At 45.4% G+C, this 14,412-nt stretch overlaps 1 protein-coding gene across 1 annotated transcript in view; it reads left to right on the top strand.

Moving 5' to 3' along the window:
• The window catches only part of LOC138285079 (contactin-associated protein-like 5), a 2,160,239-nt gene that overhangs the window by 1,415,646 nt on the left and 730,181 nt on the right, over positions 1 to 14,412 (top strand). The window contains exon 13 of the mRNA XM_069224597.1: positions 11,635 to 11,835. Coding sequence (XP_069080698.1) covers positions 11,635 to 11,835 — 201 coding nt within the window. The remainder of the gene's footprint in view (positions 1 to 11,634; positions 11,836 to 14,412) is intronic.

Here is a 14,412-nt window from a genome sequence, read left to right as displayed (position 1 = left end):
GCTGTGTGGAGCAAGGAGCAAAGAGTGAGGCAGCAGGGCACCCAGGTCCCCTAGGTGTGGTGCTGGTGCTGGGCCACAGTCGAGGAGCAGTGGGGCTGAGGAGCCAGGCGCCTGCCGCGCAGACAAACTATTGAGATCCTAGAACCAGGAACCAGGAACTCAGGAGGGCAGGTTGAGGTACAGAACAGTGAAGTCTAGTGACGCCGTGATGCTTCAACACATTTCGGCATCCCCTGACTCGTCACTGGATCGCACCACAGGAGCCAGGGGTGCGGATCAGCAGTCCGTGGGTGATCCACGAGTGGCCCGTGTGCACAGTTAGGTACTGGCAAGCTTCTGCTTTTTTGTTCACAGCCACCCCGCTGTGCTGCCCCGTCACCTTGCTGCCCCACCGTTCTGCTGCAGGATCATGTGAGGGGGGAGAGTGGCCCAAGAGTGACCCATGAGCGGCTCGTCAGTGTGGCAAGCTACCGCTCCCTGCCGGGGGCTGTCTCCCCATACTGCACTGCCACCTTGCCGCCCAACTGCTCCTCTACAGGGATCCGCGGTGTGGGGTGCAGACTCTGCAAGTAAGGGCTCCTCAAGGCCTCATTTCTGCCCCCCGCTGGGGGCCGTTTGGGGGACATTCCTTTGTCCTGCCACCCTGAACACCTTGAGCACCTTGACCACCTGCCTCCCTGCCAAGGAGACCATTTGGAGGGCGAGGAGCCGAGGTGGAGGAACCGCGGAGGCGCTGTGGAAGAGTGGTTGGTTTTGCAGCACATTTTGACCCTGGAAAGCACTAGAAAGCACCAGACAAGGACCAGAAAAGCCATCATTTTTAACTGAGACCACCCCCACATTTCAGGAAGGTCGTAGGGGTGCCCCCCGGATGCTGCATCTAGACGCAACCCAAAACAGCCCTGAAACAGCCCTGAAACATCCTGAGACGCAGGTGAGAAACCAGTTGGGGCCTGCAGAGTTGGGAGAGTTCTTGTGGAAATTGGGCAGCCACACTATCCTTTCCTGGTGGCTCTCCAAGAGAACAGAGTTAGGGGCTGAAGTGGAGTCTAGTATCGGGGGCATTCGGGGTGGTCCTCGGCTGACACGAAAGGAGAGGTGCTTCTAGGAGTTGGGAGTTAAATACTCCAGAGCCCTGAAAAACAGTTGCAGTGGGGGCTATATTGCTGCGTAGTCCCTTGAGGCCTGTGCCTGAGTAGGAGCAAGGACTCTTTTCTATTAAGCTGGGCCTGGCTGGGTCAGCGGGTGAAGAAGCTGGTGAAGAGGGCGGCGGCTGAACAGGCTTGATTTTGTTTGCTCTACCCGATCTGCAAATCACTTGCCTTTTTGTTCCCCCAGTGGGGGTAGATTTAACGATGACCATGAAGAAGCTCCGTTCAGGCCATCTGCACCTATGAAGATCTTGCTTAAAAACTAAATCCAACCCCATACGGAACATGGCTAATCCTGCACTCCTGCTGAAGGGTCAGTCGCAGAAGCAACTATTTACCTTCTGGGGAAAAGAGAACACCTTATCCCAGGAAACAAATGGTGAAGCCCTTTCCAACTCTACTCCGGTCAGAGAGTCCTCTAAAGGGCCCCCATGGGAGCCCTCAAGGGAGTTTTCAAGGGAATCATTTCAAGCAGAAGTAAGCCAGAAAAGAGGAGTTAAGGTCCTGGAACAGGGCCTTTCAATGTCCCTTGCCGAGACTCTAGAGGATGTTCGGTCTGCTCTGAGTCTGCCGGGCCACAGTTTTGTCCCCCTTTTTCCTCCACATCTGCCCGGTCAGTCAGTCCTTTTTCTCTAGCTGACATGGCTCCTAAAAGGTCCCAGGAAAGTGGTGCCATTTTATTCAAATACTCTCACAAAGGAACCTGTGCCTTGGGGGACAGAGTGTAGTATCCACCTAACTAATCTTCAGAAACACAAACTCCTAAATGGAAATGCTTACTGGGGGCAGTGCATTACAAACACCATGTTGTTGGCAAAACAAGCCTGAATGCCTTACGGGGAGTGGGGTTGGCAGCATGGCCAACCCCCTGCTGCGTTATAAAACATAGAAATCAAAACAAAAAACAAAGGTTACGGGAGATTATAGTTAGGAATTAGCAAGTAAAAATCATTAGAAATCCACTAAAGAAAAAAAAAAGGTTACAGGGATGTTATTGTTAGGTTCTGAATCCACAACACAATGCAAAAAAACATGCACCCAGTCAAACTCCTCCCCACTACACTGTACGCCACTCAGCTGTATGCTGTTCCATTGTACAGTACTCAGCCAGACCCCACTCTACTGCACTCCAATGTACAGCTCTGCACTGCACATCAGTCCGCTGCCGCTGTTCTAATCTATGCACTCTGTTGTACATCACTGTCGTGTATACCACTCTCCTCTATGCCACTCCACTCTGCACTACTCGACTGTATATACTTTCAGCCAGACCCCACTCGACTCTACGGCCCTCTAATGTACAGCTCTGCGCTGCACATCACTCTGCTGCACGCTGTTCTAATCTATGCACTATGGTGTACATCACTTTTGTGTATACCACTCTCCTCTACACCACTCCACTCTACCCCACTATACTGTTTGCCACTCCACTCTATGCCACTCCATTGTCCACTATTCTAGTCTACACCACTGTAGTGTATGCCACTCCACTGTACACCCCTCTACTGTATGCTACTCCACTGTATGCTATGTCAGTGTATGCTAGTCTACTTTACACTATCATATTCCACTCCAGTGAATTCCTGTTCCAGTGTACACCGTTACAATGTATGCAGCTCAATCTATGCCACTCCTCTCTATGCCACTCCCATGTATGCCACTCCACGTTATGCTATTCCAGGATGCATCACTTCACTCTATGCCTCTCCACTGTACACTACTCCACTTTTCGCCGATCTACTCTACCCGACTTAACTGCAACTTCAATCTATGCCACTTCATTGTATGCTATCTCACCCTAACGTACCCCACTACAGTGTATGTCACTGTAGTTTATGTCACTCAACTGTATGCTACTCCACTGTACACTATTCCACTCTATGGCAGTGCAGTGTATACCACTCTAACCCATGCTATTTCACTGTATGCCACTCCACTCAACACCACTATACTGTATGCCACTCCACTATATGCTATTCCACTCTATCCCATTCCATTCTATGCTAATGCACACTACCATACTCCATTATACGCCACTCCACTCTTCGCCACTCCCACTGAATGCTATTGTACTCTAGGCCACTCCACTCTACGCCAATAAACTCTACAACACTCCACAGTATGCCATGTCACTATATGCTATTTCACTGTACCCCACTCTACTCTACTCTACGCTACTCCACTATACAGTATTCAACTCTACGCAACAACACTCTATGCAACTCAACTGATTGCTATTTGACCCTATGCAATCCACCTCACTCCACTCTACAACACTTCACTGTACACTATTCCACTGTTTGCCACTCCACTGTATCCCTCTCTGCTCTATGCCATTCCAATCTATTCCACTGCACTCCACACCACTCCACTGTATGCTATTTCAATCTATCACTGTAGTGTATATCACTTCTGTGTATGCCATTCCACTGTATTCCACTCCACAGTACACTACTCTACTGTATGCTGTTTCAGTGTATGCTAATCTACGGTACACTATTCTACTGTATGCTACTGTATGCCACTCCAGTTTATGCCACTCTTCTGTATGTCACTCCAGTGTATGCTCATCCACTGTACACCATTCCACTCTATTCCACTTCATGCCACGCCACTCTATGCAACTCTACTCTACGCCACTCCCATGTATGCCACTCCACTCTATGCCTCTCCGCTGTACCCTAATTCGCTTTATACCACTCCAGTCTATGAAATGCCAATGTACACAGCTCCACTGTGCTCAAATCTACTCTATGATATTTCACTGTATGCAGCTCCACCCTATTCTGCTCCACTATATGCTATTTCACTCTACTCTACTGTACGCCACTCCTGTGTATGCCACTCCAGTGATTGTCACTGAACTGTTCACTTCTCGACTGTATGCTATTTCATTCTACAGCAGTGCATTTTATGCTACTTTAATATGTGCTATTCCACTGTATGCGACTCCGCTGTGCCACTCCAGTTTGTGCTGTTCCACTTTATGGCACTCCACTGTATGTTAGTCCACTGTACCCGGCTTCACTGTATGCCAGTCTAGTCAATGACTCAGCACTATATACAACTCCACTGTATGCCCTCCACTGTATACTGTTTCATTGACTGCCACTCTACTCTACAACACTCCACTCTACACCATTCAACTGTATGTCACTCCACTCAATGTACTTTATGTCACTACACTCAACAACTCTATATGCCACGCCACTCTAGCAAATTGTACCATGTCCTAGTCTACTCTACCCCATTCTGCTGTAAAGCACTGCACTCCACTGTATGGCACTACACTGTACTCCACTCTACGACAGTTTCACACCCTCTACAAAACCACATACCACTCCAATGTATGACGCGACACTCCATTCTAGAACCCTTTACTCCACAGTATGGTACACCACTACAATGTACTACACTACATGAAACTGTATTATACAAGACACCACTCCACTATATGACACTTTAGTCCCCTCTTCACTACCTCACTACACTCGACTACACTGTACGACAGTTTGGCCCACTCTGCAACACTGTACGACACAGCAATGCATGCTGCTCTACTCTACAACCCTCTACTGTACTGTATAAAACTGCACTCTACAACACTCTACTACACTTCATACCACTGCTTTACCCCATACTACACTATATGCTACCACACTGCTCCATACATCACTCTACACACCTCTATGCCATTCTGCAACTCCCTAATCAACTCTGTGCCACTCAACAACACTGCATTCCAAGACATTTGACATCACGATCCCACAGTTGATGATACTGCACTTTAGGACGCTCAGCTGTACTGATCAACACACCACTCCACTTTACAACACACCACCACTGCACTCTACAATACTGCACTCCATTGTACAACACACCACACCACTCCACTCCACTATATGACACTTTACTCCACTACAGGCAATACCACTACACTGCTCAACTCTACTGTATTACATTTCACAACACTAGACTCTATGAAACTACACTGAGAGACACTGTACTTTACAATACTCTATAACATTGCACTTTCCAAAACTCAATTATTTGACAATCACACTATCATTTGAAAAACATTTTTCTTACAAAAATAAAAACAACTTAAATGTAATACAAAAACCAAAGGCTAAAGCTAATTTATCATTAGGAAACTGTATTTGCTCTTTACAAACCTCACTTAAAATATACAAATTAGAGGTATTTTAAAGTTATAGTTACAATTAAACATCTAATTTACTCATCACTAGTAGCACATGTATATAATTTATGTACCACCTTTAATATACTATAGGTCGCATTACTCAGCACACATTCTTCTTGAATCAATCTGCACACTACATTAACACTATTTTGCCACTCTACTATGCACTGTTGTCTGAAAAATTATGTTGTGAGTAATGGAGTTGCTGGTTGAAGGGGGGTGACCCCTGTTCCATCAACAGCCACATTCCCATCAGGGTGAACCACAAAATTATTAAAATTAACCTGTGCTTATACCTCTGGTAGCTTGGCTCAAATGCAGTTAGGCTTATCTTAGAGGCAATGCATAAATTATTTATACTGAATTTAAACAGTTATAATGTGAAAACAAAAAATAAAGAATATTCCACATGAATTTAGAAAAATAGGGTAAATTTCAATAAAATATTTGACACAAAAATGACAATCAAATAGGTAGAACTAGGGATATGCAATTTTAAAGATATAGGTCAAAATAGTGCTTAAAAGCACAAAGCACCAACTGTGGTTATCTGGTCTTGCAGGACTGAGCCACAGTCACAGGTTCAGGCCGACCACGATGGAGCACGGGAAGGATACAGGGACTAGGTTAGGCCCACTGAGAATAGAACGTATGTCCTTGATGTGGGGTGTTGCATTGTGCAATGGGGTTTGCAAGGAGCGATGTGCTGTCCTGCTTCAAGTTGCTCCATGCTGTGACAGTTCTGATGAGCAACAGTAAAGGCAGTGATGCAAGGTTAAGATCAAGTTGCATCATGTTGCATACATCCCCATGAGGAGCTGCGACGGCTGAAATGAGAGTTGTATCATGCTGTGTCGGGTCTTATGAGGAGATGTGAGGTCTGCACCAGTTCTAAAGGCGAATGGAGATGGGTTGACAGAGCATCTTTCTTTATTCTCACTTCCAAGGGTCAAAGATTGAAGATGCAACACTTGGGGGTTAGGACTCACACCAGACAAAACCAAGTGCAGGCTTCAAGATGATTGGAGAATTTGATGTTCCTGAGGCTCTGATCAACTAGTCCATGGAGTCACTCTGGTGGCCCTGGGTTCAAAGTGCAGGTCTAGTACTTCTTACTCAGGCAGCAGAGCCCCTGGGCAGTGAGCAGTCATTTATGCAGCAAAACAGGTGTTCATGGTCCAGAAGAGTGGGTCTTGGGATTCTATATTTAGACCATGTGCCCACTTAGAAGTGGGAGATGCTTCTGGAATTTCTCCCTACAGAAGCTTCTGGAATTTCTTGGCTCCCCGCCCTGGTCTTAGTGTGTCCGGGGATGCAAGAGGCTAGTGTGAAGGCCTTGGTCTGTGAGCTGAGCCAGTGCCTTTGAAGTGCAAGTGGAGTAGGTGACAGCTGTACCCCACTATCAAGTCAAAGATGGCCCATCCTGCCAACACCCAGACCCTCTTTGTGAAGCTGCCTTGGAGGAATTCACAAACACCACCTGCCAAATACATATAGTCATGTGACACAGGAGCTGGCTGTAGTCACCAAATGGTTAGGATAGGAAAATGTAAACTTTCTGAAAGTGGCATTTTTCGAACTGTAAATTAAAATCTAAATTTACCATTAAAGGTTTTAAATGACAATTCCTCAGACACCAAACTTGACTTTCCTACACAGTGCAGCACCCCTTTTCTTGCGCCCCTTAGCGTCCCCCCAATACCACCATGTGTGCGCTGTATTTGAAATATGGTGCACCATGGTGGTAGTTAGGAGGCTAGCGTCATAATTTATTACGCTAGTCTGGAGCTTTGCAGGATTAGCATCCAGAATGTTGACGCTAATCCTGCAACACCCATTGAGGCCCATTGTACTCAATGGTATGCCTCCTTTTAACGAATGCTCTGAGCAGGTGTTATAAGTGCAATAAAACATTATGCAAAAAAATCTCTTTGATTTCTTTGTGACATTTTTTCAGCCCCCCTAACAGGGGAATGCCCCCTTTGCATACATTATGCCTAGCGCAGGTATAATGTAGCGCAAAGGGTGCATGCATTGCGCCACTTTGTAAATATGGCATGGGGATTTTTGCCTCGTTTGGCCATATTTGTGTAAAAAAAAAAATACACTAATGTGGTGCAAGGAGGTACTAGGGGTTCTTAAATATGCCCCATGGTGTTGTAGGTGCCCCTTGCAATCTGCACTCCACTCTCTTTTCATCACCCCTTAACCTGTTCTGTGCCTTGGACGAGGTGACCTCGTCCAAGGCTACAGTTCCCGTGTGCCTTGGACAAGGTCACCTCGTCCAAGTCACAGGAACTTGGGGGAGCGCTAGCGCGCCCCCGTGCACCCCACCCACCCCCCCAAGGCAGGGATGGAAGGGGAGGCCCTTCCCCTTCTACCCTGACCCCCCCACCCCCCCTGTGACGTCAGCGCGCGAGCGCGCGCTGATGTGTCAAAGGGTGTCCCCAGAGCTTCCAGCGCGATTGAAAGAGAAATGCTCACCATTTCTCTTTCAATCACGTGGGGGAGGCCCGGAGAGGCTTCAAAGGGAAGGAAATGTATTTCCTTCCCTTTGAAGTCTCACCAAGCGTTTCAAAAGCCGGATTGCTTGCAATCCGGCTTTTGAAACGCCCACTAGACACTAGGGATTTTTTTTTTTTTTAATTGAAATAGACATAATGGAGCGACCCCTTGGGCAAGGGTCGCTTCCAATGGGGGGCATTTTTTAGGAAGGCCTTTTCTGCCCCCCCGGGGGCAGAAACCTCTAAGGCACCAGGGATCATTTTTTTCTTTTTTTCTATTTGTTTTGTTTTTTGTTTTTTGTTTTTTTTAGGTGGGGAGCAACCCCTTAGGCAAGGGTCGCTCCCCTAGGGGGCAAATTATATTTAGGCCATTTCTGCCCCTCTTGGGGGCAGATTGGCCTATTCTGATGAGGCCAATCTGCCCCCAAGGGGGGCAGAAACCACTAGACACCACTGAGTTTTTTTTGTTTTCGTGAATTTCATGCAAGGGGAGCGACCCCTTAGGCAAGGGTCGCTCCCCTGGGGGGGGGAATTATTTTAGGCCCTTTCTTCCCCCCTCGGGGGGAAGATCAGACTATTTTGATTAGGCCGATCTGCTCCCAAGGGGGGCAGAAACCACTAGGCGCTCAGGATTTTATTTTTGGCGCCAATGTCACGCAGGGGGAGTGACCCCGTAGGCAAGGGTGGCTCCCGGTGGTGGGTGGGGGTTTATTTTATTTTAGGCCATTTCTGCCCCCAACCTCTAGGCGCCAAGGCAAATTTTTTTTTGTGTTTTTTTTTGGTTTGTTTGTTTTTTTAGAGATGGGGAGCGACCCATTAGGCAAGGGTCGCTCCCCTGGGGGGCAAATTGTATTTAGACCATTTCTGCCCCCTTGGGGGCAGATTGGCCGATTTTAGGCCTCTGTCCACGTTGTGTTTTGGGCCATTTCCTTTTGTGGGCGCTAGGCCTACCCACAGAAGTGAGGTACCATTTTTATTGAGAGACTTAGGGGAACGCTGGGTGGAAGGAAATTTGTGGCTCCTCTCAGATTCCAGAACTTTCTGTCACCAAAATGAGAGGAAAAAGTGTTTTTTTGACCACATTTTGATGTTTGCAAAGGATTCTGGGTAACAGAACCTGGTCAGAGCCCCACAAGTCACCCCATCTTGGATTCCCCTGGGTTTCTAGTTTTCAAAAATGCGCTGGTTTGCTAGGTTTCCCCAGGTGCCGGCTGAGCTACAGGCCAAAATCCACAGGTAGGCTCTGTTTTCTATGAAAAAATGTGATGTGTCCACGTTGTGTTTTGGGCCATTTCCTTTCGTGGGCGCTAGTCCTACCCACACAAGTGAGGTATCATTTTTATCTGGAGACTTGGGGGAACGCTGGGTGGAAGGAAATTTGTGTCTCCTCTCTGATTCCAGAACTTTCTGTCACCAAAATTTGAGGAAAATTTGTTTTTTAGCCAAATTTTGAGGTTTGCAAAGGATTCTGGGTAACAAAACCTGGTCAGAGCCCCACAAATCACCCCATCTTGGATTCCCCTAGGTCTCTAGTTTTCAAAAATGCATAGGTTTGGTAGGTTTCCCTAGGTGTTGGCTGAGCTAGAGGGCAAAATCTACAGGTAGGCACTTTGCAAAAAACACCTCTGTTTTCTTTAAAAAAATGTGATGTGTCCACGTTGCGTTTTGGGGCATTTCCTGTTGCGGGCGCTAGGCCTACCCACACAAGTGAGGTATCATTTTTATCGGGAGACTTGGGGGAACGCTGGGTGGAAGGAAATTTGTGACTCCTCTCTGATTCCAGAACTTTCTGTCACCAAAATGTGAGGAAAATGTGTTTTTTTAGCCAAATTTTGAGGTTTGCAAAGGATTCTGGGTAACAGAACCTGGTCAGAGCCCTACAAGTCACCCCATCTTGGATTCCCCTAGGTCTCTAGTTTTCACAAATGCACAGGTTTGGTAGGTTTCCCTAGGTGCCGGCTGAGCTAGAGGCCAAAATCTACAGGTAGGCACTTTGCAAAAAACACCTCTGTTTTCTTTAAAAAAATGTGATGTGTCCACGTTGCGTTTTGGGGCGTTTACTGTCGCGGGCGGTAGGCCTACCCACACAAGTGAGGTATCATTTTTATCGGGAGACTTGGGGGAACATAGATTAGCAAAACAAGTGTTATAGCCCCTTGTCTTTCTCTACAGTTTTTCCTTCCAAATATAAGAGAGTGTGTAAAAAAGACATCTATTTGAGAAATGCCCTGTAATTCACATTCTAGTATGGTCACCCCGGAATTCAGAGATGTGCAAATAACCACTGCTCCTCAACACCTTATCTTGTGCCCATTTTGGAAATACAAAGGTTTTCTTGATAGCTATTTTTGACTCTTTATATTTCAGCAAATGAATTGCTGTTTACCCGGTATAGAATGAAAACGCACTGCAGGGTGCAGCTCATTTATTGGCTCTGGGTACCTTGGGTTATTGATGAACCTACAAGCCCTATCTATCCCCGCAACCAGAGGAGTCCAGCAGACGTAACGGTATATTGCTTTCGAAAATCTGACATTGCAGGAAAAAGTTACAGAGTAAAACGTAGAGAAAAATTGCTGTTTTTTTCACCTCAATTTCAATATTTTTCTTTTTCAGTTGTTATTTTCTGTAGGAAACCCTTGTAGGATCTACACAAATGACCCCTTGCTGAATTCAGATTTTTGTCTACTTTTCAGAAATGTTTAGGTTTCTGGCATCCAGCATTGGTTTCACGCCCATTTCTGTCACTGACTGGAAGGAGGCTGAAAGCACAAAAAATTGTTAAAATGTTGGTATGTCCCAGTAAAATGCCAAATTTGTGTTGAAAAATTGGGTTTTCTGATTCAAGTCTGCCTGTTCCTGAAAGTTGGGAAGCTGGTGATTTTAGCACCGCAAACCCTTTGTTGATGCCATTTTCAGGGACAAGAACCACAAGCCTTCTTATGCAGCCACTTTTTCCCATTTTTTTGAAAAAAACGAAATTTTCACTGTATTTTGGCTAATTTCTTGGCCTCCTTCAGGGGAACCCACAAAGTCTGGGTACCTTTAAAATCCCTAGGATGTTGGAAAAAAAGGACGCAAATTTGGCTTGGCTAGCTTATGTGGACAAAAAGTTATGAGGGCCTAAGCGCAAACTGCCCCAAATAGCCAAAAAAAGGCCTGGCACAGGAGGGGGAAAAGGCCTGGCAGCGAAGGGGTTAAACATCCCTCATGCACTTCTTCTCCTATAATGTATTTCAACAGCATATGCCAACATGGTTGTTGAAAACCTGAAGCTCGCACCCATCTAAACTGAGGGACCAAGCTTCAGCAGGTGAAATGTCTGAGGGGCTTGAGGGGAATATTGGAAATGTGGCTTTCTTGTGGCTATTGTACCTTCTCATCCCAATGGTAACTATATTTTCAGTTAAATCATGAGTGCTTTTAGATTATAGTGCAATGCCTAAATGATAGATGGGTGACACACACCTTTCTCCGACTTCTGAGTGCGCAGCACTGCACAACGAGGAATGGTTCTTGTTAGGCCTGTGTGTCATGAAGTGAGAACAGATGAAAATCCTACCATCAATGCATAGAGCCCTTCCCCCCCCCCATCGTCTTTGAAGCACTGTAGCCCCTTCCCCATTCAGATGAAATCATTTCCGAAGTGACATTATGTGGAAGTTCCTTTCTGCGTGGAGATGTCTTTGGCACATGGCTCTTGATATTTCTGTATTTATGCCTCCATGGTTGTTATTGCATTTCCTTTGATATCACTTTCAATTTTGCTTTCCAGAAGATAAAACCTGGACTGTGATAGGACACAATAACACAGAGCTCATCAGAGTTCAAGGGTCCAGTGCTGTGCGGCCGTATTCCTATACATTCAGCTATGGCAGTAGCATGCAGCAGCTGGAGGCTATGATAAACAGTGAGGAGTACTGTGAGCAGGAAGTGGCCTACCACTGCAGAAGGTCACGGCTGCTCAATAGCCCCGGTAAGTAGGCAACTTGACATCCTTTCTTGTGACATTGCATTGATACATGGATTGAACCCAGGCTAGAAACACATAAATGTGTTTGGAAGACTTAGGGCCATATGTAGCAAAATGCAAAATTGCGACTTGCAATTTGCGAGTCCATCCGACTCGCAAATTGCAAGCCGCAATTTGCTATGCAGTACGGTGTCTCAGACACCGACTGCGACTTGCAATGGGGTCGCAATGACCCACCTCATCAATATTCATGAGGTGGGTCGCAAATTGCGGCCCCATTGCGAGTATAGGCACTCGCAAACATGGAGGCCTGCTGTAGTCAGCAGACCTCCGTGTTCGTGACTGCTTTAAATAAAGCAGTTTTTTTTTTTTAAGTGTAGCCCGTTTTCCTTAAAGGAAAACGAGCTGCACTTTAAAAAAAAAAACGAAACCTTTAGTTTCGGTATTTTTTCAGGGCATGGAGTGGTCCCTTGGACCACTCCCTGCCCTGAAAAAATATTTTTGGGTCCATTCACAAAGTGGAAGGGGTCCCATGGGGACCCCTTCCAATTTGCGAGTGGGTTACCATCCACTTGAAGTGGATGGTAACTGCGAGTCCATTTGCGACCGCATACGAGGTCGCAAATGGAATTGCATCCCACTGCGAGTCGCAAATAGGAAGGGAACACCCCTTCCTATTTGCGAGTCGGAAATGCATTTTGCGAGTCGGAGCTGACTCGCAAAATGCATTTCTGAATAGCAAAGTGGCTTTTGCGCCTCGCAAACGGCGATTTTCGCCGTTTGCGAGGCGCAAACACTTTGCTACATCTGGCCCTTAATTTCTAAACACATTCGCAAAAAGATTGACATATGAAAATATCGACTGAAGTACATTTCTGACACAGATATCATTGTTATGAAATTAATGATTACTATAAATATTCTGAAAATGCATATTGAAATCAAATGTATATTATATATTTTCCCCGTGTTTTGAGTTTTATATAATTTCATTGAGATTCATGCAATCCATGTTTAGTAATCACCACTCAACTTTTTCCGATTTCAAAGGTATTACTTCTGATATTGCAAGTTCCAAACACTCACGAAAAAGCTGTTTTGATAAAGACAACTTCCCATTAGCACACAGCCTCCAATGCACATTCAGTGCAGTTGTGCGCCCCTCTCTCAAGTATGACCAAATCGCACACAAGCCTTCTGAAACTTCCATAAACATACTAAACTGATTCAGTATTTCGGTATGGTACCTGGAAGTTCATGATATAATACATTATTTTTTTTCATAATGAGTTCTGTCCGTTCTCCACGATTCCTTTTTTCTATATAAATGTAAGGATAAAACTGCCATCTGAATGATCCAACAATCCAACTCACATTTATTTTCCCTGTCCCTGAGCATCTGTTGTATTTTTACTTCTTGGCCCAATCTGAATGGCCCCTTATCCAAGGGTACCCACCGCACTTTATAGCTAGTGATATCCAAGTACACCAGCAAATTTAAACAGTCTTCTTGTGTAATAGCTGCACTTAGATTTGCAATCTAGTGTCCTCCCATGTCAATTAAATCCAGGGAATTAAATTAAATGGAATCTCTTTCCATTTATTATTAGTAATGAATGGAAATGTTTGCAAATATCATGATGATAAGATCCCAACAATGATCACACAGATTAGAAAGCATATGCGTGGAGAGGTGATCTCAACCAACTTAATTAAACATGTCATTTGGGGCCACCTGTTAATAATTGTGAACAAGTTGTAAACATTAGAGGGGGTATACTACTCACAAACAAACATACAAAAGCAATCATTTTCCAACTTCTTTCCTCGGACCTGTCTTATTGTGGTTAATAAGGATTCCAGCCAGAGCACCTCCCTTTGTATGCACCAACCCCTACAGCACATCCTTGGAGTAAAAAAAGTTTGTTTTTCCAGTGACCCACTCTGGGAAGAGAAAACCTGTCCCAGCTTGACTTTTCAGGCTTTTGAATTGGAATCTATCCCAAAAAGAGACTGGTGTGGTGTTCTCTGGTATCAATCCACAGTTATAGGTCATTTTGTCGGTGACTACCTGGTTATCCTTGCCCTCTTCTGCATGTTTGGTTCCTCTTGCATTTTGGGCCCATCACTTTACTCTTTCTAAAGCCCTTTAGCCTGCTTACACAAAGGCACTGAACACAGGCCAATCACCACTCTCAGTAGTCTGGAAGAAATGTCCCAATCCACACTTCGAGTTCCATGGCCCTGCCGGCTGGTTGGAGTTCCTGTACTGGTCTGATTTGCTAGATGGATACAGAAGTAGATGTATGCCCTTCAAGGTGATTCTTTGAGTTTCCTACCTTACTAGTTTCATATGCTCAATTTCGGCAGAGGGTTAAACAATTAAATAGTGATTACTTAATTGCAATTATCTGTGAATCGCAATTAGGTAATCGCTATTTAAATGGTTCATTTAGCGTTTCCTAATAGCTCGCAAATCAACCTACCTCAGTATTATTCATGAGATAGGTAGCAATTTGCAACCCATTAGGAAATGCTAAAATTACAGGGATAGTGGCCTGCTGGGCTCAGCAGACCACC

The sequence above is a fragment of the Pleurodeles waltl genome, chromosome 3_1, assembly GCF_031143425.1.
Source record: "Pleurodeles waltl isolate 20211129_DDA chromosome 3_1, aPleWal1.hap1.20221129, whole genome shotgun sequence".
NCBI lineage: Eukaryota > Metazoa > Chordata > Amphibia > Caudata > Salamandridae > Pleurodeles > Pleurodeles waltl.
This window is presented reverse-complemented; position numbering and strand designations above follow the sequence as displayed.